The sequence below is a fragment of the Phaseolus vulgaris genome, chromosome 9, assembly GCF_000499845.2.
Source record: "Phaseolus vulgaris cultivar G19833 chromosome 9, P. vulgaris v2.0, whole genome shotgun sequence".
NCBI classification, from domain to species: Eukaryota; Viridiplantae; Streptophyta; class Magnoliopsida; order Fabales; family Fabaceae; genus Phaseolus; species Phaseolus vulgaris.
In genome coordinates this window covers 34,619,774-34,644,088 of record NC_023751.2, presented here as the reverse complement: position 1 = coordinate 34,644,088, position 24,315 = coordinate 34,619,774, and the positions used below count along the sequence as shown (strand labels likewise).

General features: G+C 32.7%; 2 protein-coding genes across 11 annotated transcripts; one reads left to right on the top strand and one right to left on the bottom strand.

Moving 5' to 3' along the window:
• Nucleotides 1-85: 85 nt before the first annotated feature.
• Nucleotides 86-1,914, top strand: LOC137821161 (glycylpeptide N-tetradecanoyltransferase 1). 2 transcript variants are annotated; one of them, XM_068625628.1, is made up of 2 exons: nt 86-247; nt 451-1,914. In XM_068625628.1, exon 2 carries the CDS (start codon nt 475-477, stop codon nt 1,774-1,776), a length of 1,302 nt encoding a protein of 433 aa, XP_068481729.1. In that variant the 5' UTR covers nt 86-247; nt 451-474; the 3' UTR covers nt 1,777-1,914. The 2 variants fall into 2 exon arrangements, with proteins under 2 accessions (XP_068481729.1, XP_068481730.1); XM_068625629.1 differs by having other exon boundaries at nt 109-339.
• A 5,798-nt stretch (nt 1,915-7,712) lies between these two features.
• LOC137821917 (DNA-directed RNA polymerase II subunit RPB2-like) lies at nt 7,713-22,569 on the bottom strand. 9 transcript variants are annotated; one of them, XR_011082891.1, is made up of 27 exons: nt 22,146-22,569; nt 20,424-20,645; nt 20,032-20,322; nt 19,739-19,936; nt 14,076-14,140; nt 13,898-13,984; nt 13,697-13,817; nt 13,561-13,605; nt 13,343-13,480; nt 13,195-13,267; nt 12,916-12,992; nt 12,721-12,828; nt 12,512-12,628; nt 11,733-11,888; nt 11,548-11,652; nt 11,304-11,429; nt 11,141-11,218; nt 10,946-11,041; nt 10,752-10,867; nt 10,595-10,664; nt 10,434-10,487; nt 10,211-10,354; nt 9,679-9,978; nt 9,038-9,460; nt 8,670-8,954; nt 8,307-8,454; nt 7,713-8,162 (listed from the first exon to the last, which is right to left on the bottom strand). XR_011082891.1 is itself a non-coding variant. In XM_068626720.1 (25 exons), exons 1-25 carry the CDS (start codon nt 22,392-22,394, stop codon nt 8,823-8,825), a joined length of 3,591 nt encoding a protein of 1,196 aa, XP_068482821.1. In that variant the 5' UTR covers nt 22,395-22,569; the 3' UTR covers nt 8,487-8,822. The 9 variants fall into 9 exon arrangements, 1 of the variants encoding a protein (XP_068482821.1); XR_011082895.1 differs by lacking the exon at nt 8,307-8,454 and having other exon boundaries at nt 7,721-7,902; nt 8,030-8,138; XR_011082896.1 differs by lacking the exon at nt 8,307-8,454 and having other exon boundaries at nt 7,767-7,902; nt 8,030-8,138; nt 8,765-8,954.
• Nucleotides 22,570-24,315: the final 1,746 nt, after the last annotated feature.

Sequence of the window (24,315 nt, the reverse complement as noted above, 5' to 3'; positions counted from 1 at the left end):
TTTTTTTCATTTTAAAAAAATTGAATTATTTTTTTACTAGTATAAGAAAAAAAGCGGTTTAATGATATACAACAAGAGTTAAAAAGGAAAATGAATTATTATTAACATAGCTGAAAGAAGAACTCTTTGGTTAACCCGTCGCAGGGGATAAAAACAGTCCTTCCTCCAACCCAAGTAACCCTTATTCCAATACATCTTCGCCACTCTTTCTCATCTTCCATCTAAATCATCGTTTTTCTCCCACATCGTGAGTTTATCTTAATTTCCTTCACTCTTTAATCTCTGCTTCTCTTCTTAATCTTTCATATTCAATTGCCTTCTTATTTCCACTGGATCAAGGTTCTATTGTTTCCCTCTTTCGCTTTCAATTTGAATTTCCCTTTCAATTAATTTCGTGTTCATTACCGGGGTTGTGTTTTTTATTGTATTTTATTTTTTATATTTCTGCAGAGTTGGGATTTTTTTATAATTGATATGGGTGATAGCAGTGTTCCATCTGGGTCTCCAAATGCAAAACCAGATCTTGTTGATGGAGACTCTGTGGTTTCCAACAACGCCTCGTTGGAAACCATTGTGCAAAGTTTCCAAGATTCAATGTCTCTTGGTAAGAGACACAAGTTCTGGGAAACACAACCTGTTGGGCAATACAAGGATGTTGGGGATGCAAGTTTGTCTGAAGGACCCATTGAGCCCCCAACACCTTTGTCCGAGGTTAAGCAGGAGCCTTATAACCTTCCCAATGCTTATGAGTGGACCACGTGTGACATGGAGTCTGCGGAAACCTGTGATGAGGTTTATGTTCTGCTGAAGAACAACTATGTTGAGGACGATGAAAACATGTTCCGGTTCAACTATTCCAAGGAGTTTCTCAGTTGGGCGTTGCGCGTTCCGGGGTATTACCGGAGTTGGCACATTGGTGTGCGTGCCAAGGCCTCCAAGAAGTTGGTTGCTTTCATCAGTGGCGTGCCTGCAAGGATCAGAGTGAATACGGAGATTGTGAAGATGGCTGAGATCAATTTCTTGTGTGTTCATAAGAAGCTCAGGTCGAAGAGGCTTGCGCCTGTGATGATCAAGGAGGTCACCAGAAGGGTTCATTTGGAGAATATTTGGCAGGCTGCTTATACAGCTGGGGTGGTGCTTCCAACACCAATCACGACTTGTCAGTATTGGCACCGATCGTTGAATCCGAAGAAGCTGATTGATGTTGGGTTTTCAAGGCTTGGTGCTAGGATGACGATGAGTCGCACAATCAAACTTTACAAGTTGCCGGATTCCCCGGTTACTCCTGGATTCAGGAAAATGGAGCTTCGGGATGTGCCGGCTGTTACTCGGCTGCTTAGAAACTATTTGAGTCAGTTTGTTGTTGCACCTGATTTGGATGAAAATGATGTTGAGCACTGGCTACTTCCCAATGAGAATGTGGTGGATAGTTTCTTGGTGGAGAGTCCGGGGAGTCATGAAATCACTGACTTCTGCAGCTTCTATACTCTCCCCTCTTCGATCCTTGGAAATCAAAATTACTCAATTTTGAAAGCTGCTTATTCTTATTATAATGTCTCCACCAAAACCTCATTGACCCAGTTGATGAATGATGTACTAATTGTAGCAAAGCAAAAGGATTTTGACGTTTTCAATGCCTTGGATGTGATGCACAATGAGAACTTCCTCAAAGAGCTCAAGTTTGGACCGGGAGATGGACAGCTTCACTACTACTTGTACAATTATAGGATTCGTAATGCCTTGAAACCATCTGGACTTGGGCTTGTGCTTTTGTAGATTTGATATTATTCAGTTTTGGTGTTGCTATGTAATTGGCAAAACCATTCATTTGTTTTGTTTTATTAGCTACTTGTTTCAACATTATTTCTTGTTCCTTTCAAATACTGGCAATTAACATATTAGGTTTTCAGGGTATGTGAGAGCCCATCTTTTGGCAGACTTTCAGCCAATATGCTTGCTTACATTGCAAAATTCTGAAGTTGTTATAGCGTGCTGCCTCTTTCCTTTTTACCCTATTTTCTTCTCGACTTTTTCATGCATGTATGACTAGTTCACAATTATAAAATTAATAGTGCCAAGCTTTTGTTGCTGTTTGTTTGCATATGCTCTGCTGCAGATGGGTGTGTTTGGCTGTGTGCATTTGCTCATATAATCTCCCATTTGATCGATTTGAAGTTTGATAGGTTTGGGTGTCTATGTAAGTAGGATTTTGAATAGAATTCATTGTAAGTTAGCTTTCTATGCAATAGATAGTTTTATACTTTTGTAGGAGTACGAGCCCAACACTACCTGGCCAGCAGGGTAAGCTTTTTCTGAGGATTTTATAAGTATATAAGTTTCTTTTTGCTAGTTTTGTGATTGGTTTGAACTTTGAGGATTCCCCCTCCCCCTCTCTCACCACAAATAATTACATCAAAATCACTTTGTTTGGACTTTTATTATTTTTAAAGATATATACTGAGAAAACAGTGAAAAAAATCTACGTTTTGAGCTTACTCTGCCAACCACATTAATCTTTGCACCAGTGAAACTTATGAAAATAAGAGAAAGCCCAAAAATTGGGTGTTAGCTTTGCCAATAACAGCAGCCATTGAAACCATCCCTGTGCAGCTGCCACAGACTATACGTCGGGACCAGACCCCTATTTCAGTTCCCATGATCAGGTAATAGCTCAACCCAATTTTCATGAAGATGTTATGCATATTATACCTTGTTTTTCATGTATATTTTTTGTTGTAATTTTGGCATTTGTTCTCATGGGTTTAGTTTGTGACCTACATGTGAATTATTTGTTTCTGTTTGCATCACAAAGTACCGATGTTAAAAAAAAGGAAAAAGAAACTTCAGTGTTGGTGGATAAAATAGAGAAGGAACTACTTGTGCTTTGGTAGTTTGATACAATTTTGTTATGGTTTTGCTATGTATTTGGCAAAACCATTCATTTGTTTCTTTTTATTAGCTGGTTGTTTCAACATCCAAATATTGCTATTAGCATATCAGGTTTGTGAATATGTCTTAAGGCAAAAAGCCTTAACATGCCCAAACTGCAAAATTTCTGAAGTTATAGTCTGCTGCTTCGATTTCCTTCTCAAGTTCTAAGTAGTTCACAATTTAAGACAAATTTAAAAGAAAAAATATGACATTATTTATAGTGTTTAATTTTGCATGTAAATTAGTTACTTGTCAAGAATTTGATGGAGAAGTGAAAGTAAAATAAAACTGATTTAGTCTTTTAATCTGAAGTTTCAATATTTTGTTTATGCTAATAAAATATTTTTTTATTCTATATAGATAGATAGAAGACCAGGCAAATTTAAGCTTTCATTCTTAAGAAAACTATTGTGTTTGAAATACGAACAAAAATACAATACAAACATGATATACGTGGTTAACACCCACCAACATATTTTGTTGGCTAAAGTGAAAGTGATTTTGAACTCTTTATAAAGATTTTGAGTACAAGTATTAGAAAATAAATATGATTGAGAAGAAGAGCTTCACTAAAAATGGTTAGTTACGTTAATAAGTAAAATAAAAGTATAGATTTTTCACAATAATGCTAAATGACCACACACGTACATGTTTAGCAATCACAATTATATGCACCTAAATAATAGCCAACAAACTAATAGTAAAAAAGAATCTTTGAGTGAATATGGGTTCACTTATGTAAGTGGAAACGTGGAAATGCATAGAAAAAATGCGTAGAAAGTGAAAAAACCTTAGCCTGCCCTTTACATAATAATTATTTTATAATAATATATTTTAAATTTTTTAAATTTTGAATATTTTAGAAATTTTATATATTTTAAATTTTTATTTAAATAAGACATTAAATATTTAGGATATGTATTTGTTTAAGATTTTGAATATTTTAATTTTTTTATATATTTTAGATTTTTATTTAAATAAAACATTAAATATTTAGGATTTGTATTTATTTAAAATTTTAAATATTTAGAAATTTTATATATTTTAAATTTTTATTTAAATAGGACATTAGATATTTAGGATTTTGAATATTTTAGGAATTTTATATATTTTAGATTTTTATTTAAATAGAACATTAAATAATTATGATTCTTATTTATTTAAAATTTTGAATATTTTAAAACAATTATATATTTTAAATTTTATTTAAATAATACATTTAATAATTTAAGATTTGTAAATATTTTAAAGAATTTATATATTTCAATTTTTTTTTATTAATATAGGACATTAAATATTTAGGACTTATATTTATTTAAATTTTTGAATATTTTAGAAATTTATATATTTCAATTTTTTATTTAAATAATTTTCCTGACAATCATAAAGTGTTTGAACAATTTTACATTACATAATTTGTATTTTTTGTGAAACTAATTCTTACACGGAAATAGTACTTTAATTAAAAAAAATTATAATTCATAAATAAGTTAATTCTCCAACAATTTTTAAATAGAAGTATAAATTTTTAATATTATAAATAATTCGTATTCTTTTTTAAAAATAACTATTCTTACAAAATTTTAATTAACTAAAATCTAAAAAAAAAATCATATTTTATTATTTAAATACTTTTAAAGACAATGACAATTTGTAAACTTAAAAAAAATTAAAAATTCTCCAACAACTATAACATTAATCACAAATTCTAATAAACTTTTCTAAAAAATCTAAACATAAATCAATTAAAAAAACTTCAATTTCTTCACACTCCACTCTCAAATCACTCAAAATTCACTTTTTTAACTTCTCACACATTTGACTCCAAAAATACACCCTAAATCCTTAATAATGTACTACATAAAATCATAATTCATTATAAAAAATAAGTTATTAAAATCATATATAAGTTTTATTTTTCTATTAGAGGTTGAATACATTTATTCAAAAATAAAATAAAACTATGTTTTTGAAAAAAAAATAGTTGGGCAAATTTTTAATGGAACTCAAATAATTATGTGTGAAATAGTAAAATATATATGTGTGAAAAGGTTGAGCTCTGAGATCTATGATATAATTTAGTACAAATACTAAGCCTGTAGAGATTAGGTAATCAACATTAAGTTTATATATATATATATATATATATATATACACTTATGTAATGTAATATATACTTGTATATTTATATTAGAACTTTATATTTTGAGATGTAAAATATCACATGCTAAAATTAAATCAAAACACTAATATAAATGCATTGATACTTTAAATAATCAACTAACATATTTTCTAACATATAAGTATTTAATTAGTGTCATTTGATATTAAAGATCAAAAGTAATGATTTTTCAATTTTAAAGAACCAAAAACAAATTAAAAAAAAACTTACATGAATCATAATCAAAATTAATTTATATTTAAGCATTTACAACTACCTACCTCCTATTTCCTTCCTCATCTTTATATATATATATATATATATATATATATTTATGAATGTATATTCACATTCTTATATATTAAAATAATATCATATTAAAATATAAAATATTCTAAGACAGCACAATTTGAAAAATATATAATTTTGTAAGAATGATATCAAAAAAAATATTTTTAAAAGGAAAAGTTATTTTGAATTTGAGAATAATTGTTCAATTACTTATTTTATTAAATAAATACATATTTTTATTTATTAAATGATAAAATTTTCCAATTAAAATATGACAAAAAGAAGCTATAGAATGATGCATTATTTATACAATGATATAAATAGATAATAAAATGAAGTGTAAATATTGAGATAATAAGACTCATATAGTATTTAGATAAATATAAATAAATTTAATATTTTTATATAATAATTATTATTATGAATTTTAAACATAATATACGATAAAATTTAATGATATAATCAAATATTATATTTATCAAATATATTAATTTATTACATTTAATAAATATTATTATAATATATGTATATTTAATGAAAAGATTTTAAGGTGGTAAACTAGATTATATATTGGTAGAGAAAATAATAGAGGCATATCTCTTTAATTGCTTAAAAATAATTTATCAAGCATTTTAAAATATTTAAATTCAAATTTATTTGAATACATAACAATAATAATAACTTATCTCATAATTTCTATACTTATATATTATTTAATAAATTTAATTTATTTTAAATTTAACTATAGATTTAAAAAAACTTTATCAAGTTAGTGAAAAATAACTTGATAAATTAAAATTATTTAATACATTTTAATTGAAAATATATTTTAAAGAATATTCTTTTGCAATATTGTTAATCTAAATTAATGGAGTACACTATATATTTTAACATAAGTGTCATACAAAATATAAGGGTGAATAATATTGTAATATTTGCATATATAAGAAGATAAACAAGTAATTTACTATATATTTTAATAAAAAAATGTGCATAAAAGAGATTATTGTGTTTTACTTAAATTAAATAGGATAAAATGTATATTTAGATATGAGAATATATTTATTAAAAATATGATATTATTTTATAATGAATGTTCTAATCTTAAATTTGTTGAAGATCAGAATTTCATCATTTTAAGACGCCTCATACATTTAGATTTATTTATGTAAGTTTCATATGTTTGTGTTATTTAAGATTGATTATATTTTTATTTTGTATGATTTTCGTCATTAATATGATTGTTTTCGTCTTTGGATTGTATAGGGTAGCTAGCTTGAAGGGGATTGGACTTAGAAAGTTGAACTTAAATTTTTAAAAAACTTAATCCAACAACGTTTATTATTAATATTATTTAATTATTATTATATTAAAAATATAAACTTTAAATCTAACTTATAAAATAAAGTTTACGATCGCTCACTCATATATTAATAAAATATTTTTTATTTCTAGTCAACGTAAAATTTCCAATACACCCTTATGCCAAAACTATGCCAAAACTGTTAACTCATATTTATTTATTTATAAGATAGATGTAGATGCACTCTACAACTTCATGTTTTTAAGTTGCAGTCAATAAAATTTAAAATTTTAATTTTACCTTTGAGTTGTGAGTATATGATTCTGGAATGTACAATCATTATATATATTTAAAAGTGTATATTAGAGAATATATATTTCTATTTTGGATTATATTCCGGGATCCACTATCCAGAATGTATTAATACAATACAATGAAAATACATTTCATCCGAAAATACATTCCAAAATGCATAATCAGGATTGTATTTGTATTCTTCAAAATAAGTTTATTAAAAATTTCATAAAATTTATATTTCGTAATATACAATTCAAAATACAAAATTGTGTTTCGAATTATATATTTTGTATTTATGATTGTAAAATTTAAAATACAATTTTCTATTTTAGATTATACATAAGACAATTTTACATTTTAAAATGTACAATTCAAAATAAGAATACAATTTTGTATTCCATATTCTATAAGTTGAAATACAAATTTCAGAAATGTAAAATTAAAATTTCAAATTTTATGGATGTGCAGCTTGAAAAATATTTATAGAGAATGCAAGTGCCTGAGATAAATTTTGATTGTTACATAGCCCTAATAACTACCGGAAGGATATGAGTGCAAGTTTTTCATTAATGTTCTATTTGAATTGAATCATAGAAAAGGAGTGAAAAAAGAAAGAAAAGAAAAAGTAAGAAATGGGCATAAAATATTGTTATTTCAATTAAGATCGAATAAAAGAAAGCATTTTCATTGCAATATTATTTTATTCAGTTTTTTTTATATTTATATATTATTATTATATTTAAAAAATATTTGTTTAAAATCCACACTATTTTAAACATGAAAAAGATAAAAGGAAAATACATTACACAATCAATTATGTAATACTTCTCTTCATTTTGGCACAAAAAAGAGGTGCACCTCTCCATCTTTTCCACATTTGACTGGAAACAAACTCCCACTGGACTCACTCTTTTTGCATCTTCATGCACATTTTTGGCGAATACAAGCAAACAAGCATAAGATGAAAATCCAAGTGACAGCACTAGCAAATAGGGCTACATATATTCTTAGCTTCACTACATAGAAAGATGCAATTAATGACTTACCTTTTCCATTTGCACGATACCCAAGAAAGAATGACCAGATGTAAAAGATTTCGGGTATCTAAGCAATGATCCCAATCAGCAAGCTCATAGGCTGTGAAGTAAGGAGGAACTGGCAGAAGAGAAAACTCCTTAGCTATTGAACAAAACGCACTGTTAGATAAATAATTATTTCAGTTAACTAAATTGTACAGTAATTTAACTTAAAAACAGCTATAGGACCTAGAGTACAAATACAATATACCATCTCTTTCCAGCTTTGCAATTAAATTTAAATCACCTGATTCAGGCACTTCTTTTATACAACTTTTAACCGTATTCACATCTTGACCATCCCGTAAACCAATAAAAGGATTTCAAAAATTGGAGCTGGAATTCATGGTTGATTGGACACAAGACACTTGTACAGTAATACTCAGTTCCTTTCACTGCATTTAAAACGCGGCTCACTATAAGTACGTAACAGAAACTTCCGCTAACTTTATTTTTCTCTTAATACTAACCCATCTATGCTGTTTTGAATAAGAAGAAAGCTCAAGGATTCTAAAACTTCTTCATACATGCTTGGTAAATGTTAATCGCTAAGAACGAGCACCCTTGAATAGAGAAACAGTAAAAGCAAATGCAAAAGGGTAGCACCAGCCTTCTAGGCAAAGGGAAACATCAATCAGGAATGTAAGAAAACTATTCGGTAGTGATTTTCCCAACACTTTTGAAAGGTTCGTGTAGTTTAGATACCATGTATAGTCCAAGTTCTGGAGAGCTTGAAGTGCGAATTTAAGAAAAGTGTCTTTGGTCAAACATGTTTATGAGGCTCCCTTCTTCTTTGGTCCTTTTTAGATTTGACGTCCTTTGTAAGCATTCTTGGAGCTATGGCCATAGCCATTAACTCTTGGAAGAGGAGTTTACAAGCATAAGGAATGAAAACCTACACGGACAATCAAAGCAAAAAAAAATCAGCACAAGGAAAAGTTACACATCGACTACTAGAAAAGATAAACGATCATTCACCTGAACAATGTCAGTTTTGTTTTTGCACCCCCTGCACTCAAAGGAATTCTTCTTGAGATTTGCAATAGCTATCAACCCACATTTCTCACATACATGGACCCTATATGCATCACTTTGATCAAACAACCTTTCCTTCAGGAAATGAGCAGCTCCATGAGCTATCATGCAATCTCGTTCCATCTCTCCAAATCGAAGACCTCCATCTCGTGACCTTCCCTCAGCAGGTTGCCTTGTGAGGATCTGCACAGGACCCCGGCCACGAGAATGGATCTTGTCATCAACCATGTGCTTCAATCTTTGGTAATACGTAGGACCAAGGAAAATCATTGCACTGAGACGTCTCCCTGTATGACCATTGTACATAGTCTCAAAACCACGCATTTGATACCCACATTTGTGTAGAGCTTTGCTGATACTGTCCACCTGGATTACAGTAATAAAAGATAGAATTTTAAACATAGACAACACATATTCAATGTCTTGAGATAAATATACCAAAAATGAATTTTATCAGACAGGTGAAGTTGAAAAATCATTTTGACTGACTTCTATAAAAAGATATAATTCACCCTGAAGAACAGACATTTTCGTTTGTTCTACATGGTTAGGTTTAGGGTATTAGATGGAAGAATATTACTTACAGTAACATCTGTAAAAGGAGTAGCATCTCCTTCTTTTCCCATGTGAGCTGCCACCTTCCCCATGATACACTCAATAAGCTGACCAATTGTCATTCGAGAAGGAATGGCATGTGGATTGACAATAATATCAGGGGTGATGCCTTCTACAGTCCAAGGCATGTCTTCTTGAGTATAAGTCATACCAACAGTTCCCTTCTGACCATGTCTACTACTGAATTTGTCACCAATCTGTGGTATACGAACAGATCTCACTCTTACTTTCACAAATCTCAATCCATCAGCATTTGTTGTTAGCAAAACCTACAAAATCGAAAAAAAAATTATAATCCGGTGATTAAAGTAAATGATAAGAATTCAGGATTCTGGAATACAATAATATGTTCTTACTTCCCATGTAGACATTTTATTTTTGTATGCAACGCTTTATTTAATAATTAAAATTTAAAGCCTCTCATTCACTCACTAAGCGTTCATAACATAGGCTCAAACTCAACATGTAGCACATTGAAGTAAATGAATATTATAAACTTACTTGATCAACAATTCCAGTTTCACTGTGACGTAAGCTTATGCTGTGATCACGCCTAGTGTATCGTAAAGCTTGTCCCTGAGCCTCCTCCTGAGATATTGGGGTGGTCTTTCCAATAATAACATCCTCACCAGATACTCTTGTGCCCTATTTCATTATAATAAATTGATTTTTGTAAAATTTATCGGGAACAGACAACAAAAAGTATAAATACAGATATGCTTACTGGTGGTGCAAGACCATCATCGTCCAGCTTATCATAAGAACCGTGTCTCATTCCCTGAAAATGAAACTCCGTAATAAACCACCAACAAGAAACCAATATCTTTTCCCAAATAAAAATGCAAAGCAAGAATAGTAATTTGCGACCAAAGCCAAAATTCTCACCATGGTGTTAGCTCTATCTGGACGGCCAAAATCTTCTTTGACTAGGGTTCCCATCTTTTTCTCTTCATCTCTATAAAAGTTAAAGAAAGCAGCATTTCATAAAAATCACAAACATGGCAACCAAAAGGAGAAAATATCCAATTAAGGGCATTAGTACCTATATGAACGGAAAAACAGAGACCGAAAGAATCCACGATCTATTGATGACTGGTTCATGATCACAGAATCTTCTTGATTGTAACCAGAATAACAGGAAATGGCCACGATGGCATTCTAAGACACAACGGGTAAATGTATTAGAATGTTTAAATTATCAACAAAATGAAATAAAGAAAGGAAGCATGATTTTACAATTCCAGCTGGGAGTTGACGGAAGTGAAGATGCTCCATGGCTCTTGTAGTGACTAGTGGCTTTTGCGGATAATATAAAACATAGGCCAAGGTGTCCTAAGTAATGGAGCAAAAACATGGAGTAAAATCCAGTTTCAAGTAAAATACATATACAGAAGAAGGCACTTATTAATCACAAGAAAGAACAAACAGTACCATTCGAAACTGGTAGTTGGTAACATATATTCCCATTGCTTGCTTTCCCATTGCAGACTGATAAGTATTACGTGGGGACTGATTGCACCAGTTATAGATAAGTAAGATGGATAAAGTGTATTAATCAAAATGAAATGCATAAAAAAGGAAAATACAAATTTACCTGATTGTGATCAGGAAATGGTATGATGGAAGCACATACACCCAAAATCAGTGATGGGTGGATTTCACAATGAGTATAAGTATCAGAATATGCTTCTTCTGGATTGATCCTAGCTTGTACAAGATCCTGTAACATGTATTCAATAATTAATTTTTGTTGCTTTATAGCCTCTTTATTTGCATTAATGAACCTACATACTCAATAAAGGGTATACTTTTTTCAAATCCAGAATTATAATACTAACATTAATTGTCATGGAAATCATTGTAGTCTCTTCTTCTTCCGTGTCAATATATTCTATAAAGCCCTTGGAAACTAGATCATGCCATCCACCCTCTTCAGGGGATTCCTGAAGAAATTGAATAATGAGTTAAGCAATTACTGAAACAATGTCAACTCCAAAGATACACTAAGTTGATGCCGGCTCACCCTCTGTTGTAAAGCATGAATATCCTTCTTCTTTATGAGAAGCCTTTGCCTATCCACAATGAATAAAGGACGACTGCAACGACCATAATCTGTATATATACGCAATTCTTTAAGACGGATGTCTCTGACAACCCCAACTTCAGTGTTAACATCAACCTGAACCATGAGAACCATCAGCATCATATCATACCGCAATTAAAACATCTAAGCAACTTTAATTAAGCAAATCCCAAAAGAAAGTAAATAATGGCTATTCAGAGGGCTCTATCATGAAGTTATCAGTAAACCAACTATTTGAAAGACTCATGCTATGGCCTCCTCTGAAAATATTTTATCCTTGCTGTAATTTTATTCTTTATCAAAGCCATATCTTGCATTTAAGACTAGGTTTATGTATTTAGAAACAATCCCATAATCACAGGGATTTGACTCCTTAGAATTAGCAGTCCATATTTTTTAAAATAACCAGCAGGCTCATGTATTTATAGGCCTAATGACCTTATACTTCATACAATACAGGAGAATATAAATTTGAGAAAAACACTCGTATAAACACATGTAGAATTTCATAATAAGTAGCAGCATCTGGGAAGTTTTAAGATAGATTAGTCAGGCCCATAATATTAGATATGGAAAATAATGCCACCGTTATCATATCGTACCTACTATTACTATAGCATGCTATCTTCTTTTAAGCAGGGGGATTGCTTTTTCGGACAGATTCAATCAAACAAAAAAAATAGGCAGTCCAAAAAAATCAAAAGTGAAATGATAGTTACCCTTCGTCTCAGCTTTCTTAATGTTCTCACCAACATATCAGGATCACGATGGATACCCATCCAGCAACCATTTACAAAAATTTTTGTTGCTTGGGGAATCACTGCAGGAGAAATTTCCTATGCGAGATAGAGAACAAACAAATTTAAGCATAGAAATCATAAGGACTCGACAGAGAAACAAAGTAACTTTGCACAGGAAGGCCATCAACCTCAAAATTCTCTGTGCCCCATTCTTCCAAAAACTCTAGAATAGGATATGCAGCTGAACCAACTGTTATGTAGACCATCAATGCCAGATTCTTCACCAGTCCACAGGCCTATATAATAGCCCAATCACACTCGTAAACACCAGAGAGAAAGATGAGTAATAATATAGAAGTATGCTTAGAAGGCAAAATACACACTTGTCCTTCGGGTGTTTCTGCTGGACACATCATTCCCCATTGTGAATTATGCAGCTGTCTTGGTTTGGCCAACTTCCCTGGAATAGTAAAAATTACAGTATTAATTACAACTTAGATAGACAAGCAGTATTGCAATAATGCATAATCTGAGTGAATCTACAGAAATAACTGACAAAACAATACCTATTACATTTACAGTATTAATTTATGCAGGCAATGTAAAAACAGAGAGGGAAAAATTGTAGGGTGGATCATGCTTGAATAGCCAAGAAAGATTACCTTCACGCCCTATTGGGGAATTCAGTCTTCGCAAGTGAGATAAAGTGGATGCGTAGGTTAAACGATTCAGCACCTGAAGCAGAAGATCAAAATGATCAGTTTTATTTCTTCTATAGAAGACATAGCAAAACAATTACTTGAATCATACCTGTGAAACTCCAGCTCTAGTCCCTGCAGCATTTGCTTGCCCCCAATTACCAGTAGCAAGTGAGTATTTAAGTCCACTAGTGACAGTTTTTGCTTTGATAGCAAATTGCAGATTAACATCTTTCCCATTATCAACACACTACAACATTCATGGGGTACAAAGGTTTAGGCAATGCAAAATGCATACAGCAATAGGAGTAACTTGAAGTCTGAACAAACCTTCTGTACATATGCCCTGACATCTCTAGTTAGCTTTCTGAATAGCTGCAGCACAAGTTCCAGCGGTCAGGAATTGACTAATCAGAAAGTTACTGTGTAAAAAGACAAATGAAACTGGGTAATATCAGATACAAACCATTCTAAAAAGACCACCAAGTAAAGGACCGGCCAGATCCAGCCTCTTGTTTCCGTAATGATCCCTATCATCCTCAGCTCTCCGCCCAAGCGCACAGAGTAGTAACCGGTGAATGATATATCTATAGGGCAATGACAGTATAATAAATACTCACCATGTCATCAAAATGAAAACACAGTATCTGAAAAAGAATAAACTTACCCAAAATAGTAAGCTTTCTTGGTCTCACAATATTCTCCAATGCCAACGTGAGGGAGCATCTCCTTTTGAAGGATCTCCTTAGCATACCTGCAGATTATGATACAAGTGTAACCCTAACTCAGTAAAAAGGATGCAGCACAAATCATTGTCAGGTTTTAAAACATCCAACTAAACTCACTTAATTCTCTTTTCCTTGGTTACACCAACAGTGGATCCTCTTTTCCCAATATAGTCAAGTGCAACCTGCAGTTGAGATAAATTTATTAGAAATTAAAAACCAAACTAACTAATGCTAAGTACATGGAGTGTAAAATAGTGTATCAAATGCCACCATATTCCACTAATAATAAAAGCTTTGAATAATCTTAAACTAAAAAGAAATAACCATTACCACAATTCACTAATAATGCCAGATTTCAATCATCTGAAATTAAAAATAAATAACCATCTCACTGCAAGAATCATTTGACAGCATACAGAAAGAGTGTACAGTAAAAGAAAACATATTGCAATGCATAAAAGGAAAGAATTTGGGTTCTTCTGACACCCCATACTAAAAACACATTTACTATTATACCCTTCAGTAGAAAAAATTGAAAAAATAAAATATAACTTTAACCTAATTTAATTTAACCTACTTTCACCTTCTCTCCCTCTCCTTCACCCCAACGCCGCACACCTCAACCATCTCCCACCTTCTTCACCTCCTTCAAGCTTTCTCATTCTCTCCAAGTTCTCCATATCTCAAAGCTTCCATTCCTTCTAAAGGTCTCCTTTTCCACTGCCATCTTCATTTACAGCATTTACATGTTAGTAATTTCATTGGTTTTAATTTTGAAGTGAAATGTGGCGAAAGCCTGCCTATAACCATTTACACAAATAGGTACCGGATGAGTTTTAAGTTAGGTTCCAGATTATGTAATCCGGTGGGTTTTTAATTAGGTTCCGGATTATGTAATCCGGTAGGTGTTAGGTTTTCAACGTTCAAGATTATATAATCCGGTAGGTTTATCCAATTAAGTTCCGCATTGCATAATCCGGAAGTTGCATTTTTTGTGTTTCGGATTGAATAATCCATAGCTTTGGTTTTGGTTTTTGTGTGAGTTTTGCACGTTCCGGATCCGTTATACACATGGATTATCTAATTCGGAACACTGTTGTTCTTGACACCGGATTGCATGATTCGTTGATGGAGCGGATTACATAATCCGGAAATGAGTATTTAAGAGCACGATAACTTACCAGAGAAAGAGGAGAATGACAAACCAACCACTGTCGGAACCCACAATAGTTACCACCACCACCTCAACCACGAGCTCAAGCACCACAACCGTGACACTGCACCCCACCACCACAATAAACACCTTCTTTACCACTCGTGGACAAAATGTAAAACAATTCTTTCATTTTATCTTTTTTACTGAAGGACAGTTTTGGTATTTTAAAATTTTATGGAGGTGTCCGAAGAAATCATGTGTCTACAAATTGGCTTCAAAAATAATTGTGGCCATTTGGGCTTTATTTAATTGGGCCCATGCAGTGCCTCCATCCCAACCCACTTGAGGGTTGCTTCTTCCTGCACCTCCATACATTCTTATGGCACCCCATACTTTTATGTGAAAATACGTTTCTGCCCTTCAATAAAAAATCAGAAAAGGCTTCCGCATTATGTAATTCAGAACACATTTTAAAAAAATAATTCCGGATTACATATTCTGGAAGCTATTCCCAGATCCAGATAAGGCTTCCGGATTATGTAATCCAAAATGTATTTTTTTCAAAATTCGGGAAAAGCTTCCAGATTATATAATCCAGAATGTGTTTTTTCAAAAATTTCCTTCCGGATTCTACCAATCTGGAAAAGGTTTCCTAATCATAAATTGGCTTCCAGATTACATAATCCGAAATATATTTTTAAGAAAAAAAACATGTTCCGAATTATATAATCTGAAATATAGATGTGCATTATGGATTGGCTAATCCATAACGTTGTACTGGATTCGAGAACAAGTTTTGGATTGCCTAATCAATAACGTTTTACTAGATTGAGGAACAAGTTCCAAATTTCCTAATCCATAACGTTTTACTGGATTCGGGAACAAGTTCTGGATTGCCTAATCCATAAGGTACACAAACATTTTAATTAATTTTGGATTGTGTAATCAGAGAATCAATAGATTTTACAATCTGAAATATACAAAAAAAAAACACCTCCATAATCAAACCTTCAAACATTTTAACTTTTTTACATAAATGTGTTTTTGAAATTATAAAACTTATGGGGTGCCGCAAGAACATATGGAGTTGCAGGAAGAAGCAACCCACTTCAGAAACCCTAAAAAGAAAATGTTCGGCACGTGAGTGTGATAAATTGCCACCACATGTACCACGAGGCTGCCAAAGATAGCACTGTGCCACCACGTCATCACAACGCTATGAAGTGACATCACAAGAAGTGTAGCCTGTGAGACCACTATCATAAAGCACACAAGAATCGTCGTTGTGAGGAACATCGCGAGAGGAGGCGCTGCAAGAGGCGTCAGTGAGATGTATGTTGTCGCAAGAACCACTGCGAGAGGTGTCGTCGTGAGAACCGCTAACGCCTCGAGAAAGGGGATTTCCAACATCACGAATCTCGTCACTCTCATGCGAGTTGCGATTTACAACCTGATCCCAAACGATCCGCCATAATCACACTTTTTAAGTGATCAAAGGTCTCTGACACAAATCGTAAAGGCGTACAATCTTATAACTTGTATCACAATCTTGACTACCATGGTCATCATTCGCGATGACTCTAATGGCAATCTCCGACTCAAGTCTCACCTCCACAACAACTTCAGACCAAGGACTTGGGTCCACTCATCAATGTTGCACAATTCTCATCTAGCATTGTCATTTCCTAACAAAAGTATGACTTCAACATTTTGACCAAGACTGTGTGATTGATTTTCATCTCAACGATAGTCTTATGGATCCTTATTTGAAGCTTATTTTGGGGTAGGGTGAGACACTCAAAGATCCTAGAAGATACCATTGTCTAGTAATTACTTCATTGGTACTAGACCAGAAATCACATATACTGCTTTGAGTTACCATAGACTATCTCAACCCTTTTATACCTGTTTATCGTCTATTTCTTCTGTATCCATTCCAAAATTTGTAGGTGATGTTTTAGCTCATCCTGGTTGGCGTCAGGCCAAGCTTAATGAAATGAATGCGCTTCAGGATAATGGAACTTGGGAACTTGTTCCTTTACCATCCAGGAAATCTGTTGTTGGTTGCAGGTGGATTTTTGCTATCAAAGTTGGTCCTGATGGTACTATTGATCGTCTCAAAGCTCGTCTTGTGGCTAAGGGTTATACCCAAATTTTTTGTTTAGACTATGGTGATACATTTTCTCCAGTGGCAAAGATGGCCTCTGTTTGATTATTCATAGCTATGGTTGCTCTTCAACAATGACCTCTTTATCAATTGGATGTCAAAAATGCTTTTCTTAATGGGGATTTGCAGGAAGAAATTTATATGGAGCAACCTCCCAGTTTTGTTACTCAGGGGGAGTCTTCTGGATTGGTATGTTGTCTTCGCAAATCCTTTTATGGCCTCAAACAGTCTCCTAGGGCTTGGTTTGGAAAATTTAACAATGTTGTTCAACAATTTGGTATGACTTATCATTCAGTTTTTTATCGTTACTCGAGTGCTGGGTGTATCTATCTTGTAGTATATGTTGATGACATTGTTCTTACAGGCAGTGATCACCATGACATCTCACAAGTAAAACAACACCTTTGTCAACACTTTCAGAACAAAGATCTTGGCAAACTCAGATATTTCTTGGGGATCGAGGTAGCACAATCCAATACTGGTATTGTTATCTCTCAAAGAAAATACACATTCGATATTTTGGAGGAAATTGGGTTGATGAATTCGAAATCTGTTGATACTCCCATGGATCCCAATGTCAAGCTTCTACCCAATCAGGGGGAGCCTCTTTCAGATCCTGAGAAGTACAAGAGATTAGTTGGAAAATTGAACTATCTCACTATTACTCGTCTTGATATTTCCTTTGTAGTCAATTTCTTAATTCTCCATGTGAAGATCATTGGAATGCAGTCATTCGAATAGTGAAGTACATTAAAGGATCTCCTGGAAAAGGCTTGTTATATGGTCATAATAATCATACTAAAGTCGTTTGTTATTCAGATGTTGATTGGGCAGGATCTCCATCTGATAGAAGATCAACTTCTTCTGGTTATTGTGTCTCCATTGGTGATAACTTGATCTCTTGGAAGAGCAAGAAACAAAGTGTTGTGGCAAGATCTAGTGCAGAAGCAGAATATAGAGCTATGGCCTCGGCTACTTGTGAGCTTATTTGGCTTAAACAGTTACTTAAAGAATTGAAATTTGGAGAGGTCACTCAAATGACACTTATATGTGATAATCAGGTTGCTCTTCATATTAGCTCAAATCCAGTTTTTCATGAAAAGACCAAACATATTGAAATTGATTGTCATTTCATTCGAGAAAATATTATATCGGGAGATATCAAGACTGAGTTTGTTAATTCAAATAATCAATTAGCAGATATTTTTACTAAACCCTTACGAGGGCCTAGGATTGATTACATTTGTAACAAGCTGGGTACATATGATCTATATGCACCAGCTTGAGGGGGTGTGTTAGATATTCTTATATATAATTAGATATTATTTGATATTATGAGATATTATAGATATTGTTAGATATTTCATATTTATGTAATGGGCTTAGCCCATATGTTTCTTTTCCTATATAAACATAACCCTATGTGTTCAATATACACAAGGGATTTACCCTATTCTTTATTTTCCTTTAATAGTTAGCATATTCCAAAAGACATCATGTGATAGTCATTGAAATTGTGATATGCATCCTTTGATATGTCAACAATGCATAAGAGCACAGTTTAATATTTGTAAATAAAATTTCAAAATTGTTTGTTGTTATGGTGTTGATAAAAAAAGATCGCAATTAGATAGGTCTACTTATGAATATTGCCTTCTCACTGTTGGGAACTTATTTCTTGGAGCAAGAAGCAGATAACAGTTGTTGGATCCAGTGTAGAAGTTGAGTATCGTGCTACGACAACAACTACATGCGAGAATACATGGCTAAAGCAACTTCTCCATTAGTTAAAATTTGGAGGAACACATGATACTTGACTTATATATGACAATGATGTTGTCATTCACATTCCATCAAACCCAATCTTCCATGAGCGAACTAAACACAGAGAAATTTATTGTCATTTTGTGAGAGAAGGTGCTCTGAGGAGAAATCATTACTAACTTCGTTAACTTCATAAAACAACTTGCAAACATGCTAACTAAATCCCTGAAAAGCCCTTGTATTGACCACATTTTTAACAAGCTTGGCTCATATGACATATATGCCCAACTTTAAGGGGAGTGTTAAAGATATCATTTGATCTTAGTAACTAGGGAAATGTGTACAACTGATAATTAGGGATATTCTCCATTATTAGTCGCTATTAGGTTTCCCTATACTGTACTTTGAAAGATTAGAAATAAAGGATATTTTTGTGTGATTAAACACACAATTCACAACAGCAGAGAAACTCCTCAGACTTTTTTTTTTAATATTTTTAGGAACCTAAGCAACATTAAATATACAATTCAAGAAAAAAAAAAGACCAATCCCCTGAACAAGTGAAGAACAATTCAGAGACTGGAATGGGATGGAGCTGTATAATGATCTCACATAATTACTGTAAATTCTAGACTAGATAAGCAAGCACCACCGTGGCTGCAAGCAAATAATATATAAAACTAGCTAACTCACCTGTTGATTTTGAATTACGAACGCTTCTTCCAGAGAAGGACGTAGCAAATCCATCATTTGAGTATCCGAAAAGTCATAGCATATATGTTCTAATATATCTTTATCAGCAACAAACCCCAATGCTCGAAACACAATAATGATGGGAATTTCAGTTCGAATGTAAGGAAGAGTGGCACGTATATATTGTCCTGAAGAACCCTGAAATGGTAAAATTCATAAACTCAGACATTGCATAAAACACACAACCACGAAAAACAATTTGCCGGAAAAGTCAATTGCAAAATTAACATTACCCCTTTGGAACTAGTCCGAGAGAGCATGCGCACAAACATAGTACTGGGTGGTCTGTTCTGTGACTCCGCCATGGACCGAACTTCAGCCACATAGGCATACTTGTTTGGCTGCCTCTTCTTAAAGACATAGACATGGTTGGTGCTCATCTTCTCCTGAGCAATCAGAACTTTCTCACTCCCATTAATAATGAAATACCCTCCTTGATCATACGGACATTCCCCAAGCTCAGTCAAATCCTTCTCTGAATTCTGGTATAATGTGCAGTAACTAGACCGAAGCATTATAGGAACCTAACATTAAATAACAACAAAAAGAAAAAGAGTAATCACTAATCAGTCATTGTGCTTAATCAGTGAATACCAAAATTAAAATTATCCAAATCAAGAGACACCTTGCCAATGAAAACTTTCGTGAAATCCTGAGTCTCAGTGACCTCTTCACCATCGTGCCCCTTCTTTATAACCCTCTTAGAGACATCAACATACAAAGGAGCTGAATACGTGAGGTTCCTTAACCTAGCAGCCTTGGGAAACAACGAGGCCGTTTCTCCATCAGACTCCGTCATCATAGGCTTACTCAAGTAAATCTGACCAAAACTGATTTTATAAACAGTCTGCAAAAAATCACATTTGAAATATGTCATCATTATTGTTGATCATCTTATCACTATGTACAATCATTTTGATAGGACATGGTCACAGGAAAAGTTATCTATATCCCTAAAAAAGGTAGAAAATTGTATTCATCTAATCACTATTTACAACTACACGCAATTATTTTATCTAATTACTATTACCTTCACGTCTAATTAATCACACATGAATTTTGGAGATGCGTCTAAAACTTCATCCACAGTATCTTACGTGGATACCTAAGAAAAGAATATGCTAGATGTATAGGTATCAGGATCAATAACAATGATCATTAATTTGGATATGAAAGGCAGAAACATTTCCTGGTATCTTCTATCAGCATCCTAAACCTCATGAAACAATCTGAAAATTTCATATTCATGGCACCGGTCCCTTTTACTTTTCATTTTTAGTTAGCAAGTCTAGTAGGCACATACGTTTAGCATACAAAAGCTTAGCAATTGATAGCAGGTCTCTGATGAAAATGATCTTCTATAAGAAACACCAGTTAACTATCACAAGTTTGTTGCCAACAGAATATAAGTACACTAATACTTCATTACGTGCTCACATAACTGAAATTGAGGTTCAACACTGAATCCGTTTAAAAATGGGTGAAAAACAGCAAGAAATTTTTTCGCAGTAGTTAACATAAGTAAAAAATAACTGTCAATGAAAGAAAGCACTACTTGCTTAAGCTCCAACAATAAAACTGTCATCTAAAACAGAGTGATATAGCATTTGCATGGCAGCAAAGTGAACCAAGTATCCATTTTTCAGCACTCAACGCAACCTAATGATAAGACTCAAGTATTTGGGGAATCCAGCCTTTAAAAGCTAGTTTCTAGGGAAGAGAACCGAGCACACAAGGCTATTAAGGACAGAGAACCAAACACTTTTAAACACTACGCAATGCAGGACTAAGGCACTCTGTAGTACCCAAGTATCTATCGTAGTACCACCTAAGTCGTCTCAACTCTAGGGGACATTTCATTTAGTGACACTTTACTCAACTTCCTAACTCCGTGACATTTTACCCAATTTCTTCACTTAGTGTCACTATACTCAATTTCTTCACTTAGTGTCACTGTACTCAGTTTCTTCACTTAGTATCACTATACTCAATTTCTTCACTTGGTGTCACTATACTCAACTTCTTCACTTGGTGTCACTATACTCAATTTCTTCACTTGGTGTCACTATACTCAATTTCTTCACTTAGTGTCACTATACTCAATTTCCTCACTTAGTGACACTTCACTCAACTTCTTCACCCTGAGACACTAAACCAACTTCCTCGTTGGTAATAACCCTTTCTAGGTACTCCTTTCTGATACACCAACAACCAGTTCTGATACCAATTAATAAGCACCCAAGCAGTTGGAAACCCACCTTAAAAGCTGGTACATGGGTGCTTACCACCTAACAAACAGTGCATAATAGAACAGAGGAGAAAGGAAAAGGAAGGGGAAGAAAATCACCTCTGCAGAATCGGATTGGTGGCCGGGATTGTGCTGAGACTCGGGTCGAATTTCAATGTCAGCAGACTCGTCGACGATTTCCTGCATGGTGTTCTGGATGAACTCGTCGAAGGAATCGAGCTGTTGACGAACGAGGCCTTTCTCTTCGAAGTACGCCGAGATAACGGCCCACGCGTCTTCCTGCGTGATCTCGTCCTCCTCCTCTTCATCCTCCATCATTTGCTCCTCGTACTCGTCTTCCAACTCCATGCTAAATTGCTAAACCTGTGCTGAACTTTCCTTGCACAATGTTGGAATTTATTCAGATAAAAAACCAAAGGTTAAAGGTTCGAACGAAGAGGAGAAACCCTAGCACCGTCGGAGGGAAACCCAGGTTCAGGTATTCTGGTTCAGAAGGATGAAACAAGAAAAGAAAGGTCCGTTTGGGTTTAAGGTTTTTGAACTTTGAAGTTTTGTAGTGAACTATTGGATCCAACGGCGTTATCCAAACACTGCGTTGGATTCTGTTGTGTTGTGTGCCGTTTGTACGGAGCACATAAACGGCGCTAACGTTTCTCGTTTATTTTTTCTTTCGCGGCATTTCCTCGATACAAAGTATTCATAACGGTGCTCGTAGTTTGACTAGTATGATGACTTGTGTCTTTCTGAATTCGTACGAATTTATAATTCAATTAAATATATATATATACCTTGAAATTAATTTAAATTCCCATAAATATAAGTGTTCAAGTTGTGACAATTAAAATTTATTTTAAACATTTGTAGGTTGTTAGGTTTATATTTTAAACTAGTATAAATTTATTTTTTTATTAAATATAAAAAAATTTACTTATTTATAGAGGAGATTCAATTACAATCAAACATGATACAATTTATACAAGGAATTATGATGTTAATAAATCTCCACCCAAAATTAAATTTTAAGGCAAAGTGTAAATATTTTTCTTACATATGTTACTTAATTTTTTTAATTATTAAATTTAAGCTCGTATTTTTACACCTCTAACATAAGTATACTATTTATCGAGAAAATTATTTTTAATAAGGGCAATATAATGCATAACATGACTCAAAGTTCATAAATTCCTCAAAATATTCAGTATATTTTTTTTAACTCAATTAATTCCTTATGAATTGGTTCTAACGAATATAATGTTTATAATTTTATTTTATTTTTTCATATTTAACATTCTTTAAATTAGTTAATCCCAAATTTTGGAAGAAAATAAGGGTTATCTTAACTTTTAAACTAAGTATGATTTTTAACATAAGAGAACAAGTCTCTCAATCAAAATATGAGATTGGAATAATTTGGATTTTTTTTTATTAATAGCACCATCAATATTATTGACTCAAGTCTTCTTTGATATTACTCTAAAAAAATATCACTACATTTGAGATGTGGCTTTAAAATTCAATAGTTTTGCAAACGAAATAAATAAGGATAATGTGTACAAATTATTATTGGTCTAAAATGTTAAAATTAACACAATTTTTTTTCTTAAAGTTGAAATTTATATATACATAAAGAAAATTCTAAAAGTATTCAACGATAAGTATTAACAAGTTTTAATAGTTAAAGATTAAAATTATGTGTGATTATAAATATTAACAAAATGTTTTCAAGTGTTTAGAAAATAAAAACTGAAAAGACATGTAATGATCCATGTATGTTTAATATGAGAGTTATTTAATTTATAAATATGAAATCAATATAATTAATCTTAATATCGTCAATTAATTATTATGTGAAATAAGTCCATTCACTTTGACATAAGAAATGTATGATGGAGTAGAAAAATGTTATTTAGTTTAAAGCATTAACAAATTTCAAGCAACTACAAGAGGAAACAAAATTAAATAAAAGATATTTTTCTTCTTCATACCTTTCATAATTTGTTTGAATAAAATAAAAGTAAATAATTGATTTTACCTAAAGTTCAGAGTTATCATCTCTACCATAAACTTATTTATAATCATTAATAGTTTTTGAAAATAATATCATAAATTATCACAGCTTCTTAATCTCAACTCAAAATAAGACATAAATTATGTTTTCACCCATGGTTTTCTTAGTTTTTTTTTTAATTCTTTCGTTTGTTCTTTGCATGAAAAGTTACAAACTTCTTTGGGGTTCATTCTCTTGTAATTCCCAGTTCTAAGAAAAAAA

Bases quoted from the DNA above. Each gene is read 5' to 3' on its own strand.
- LOC137821161 (XM_068625628.1), top strand. From the start codon at position 475: ATGGGTGATAGCAGTGTTCCATCTGGGTCTCCAAATGCAAAACCAGAT.
- LOC137821917 (XM_068626720.1), bottom strand. From the start codon at position 22,394: ATGGAGTTGGAAGACGAGTACGAGGAGCAAATGATGGAGGATGAAGAG. The intron at 12,993-13,194 runs GTAATCTTTCTT...TTACTATTCCAG, and splicing joins TTCCCCAATAGGGCGTGAAG to GGAAGTTGGCCAAACCAAGA. The intron at 11,889-12,511 runs GTAACTATCATT...CTCATGGTTCAG, and splicing joins TAAGAAAGCTGAGACGAAGG to GTTGATGTTAACACTGAAGT.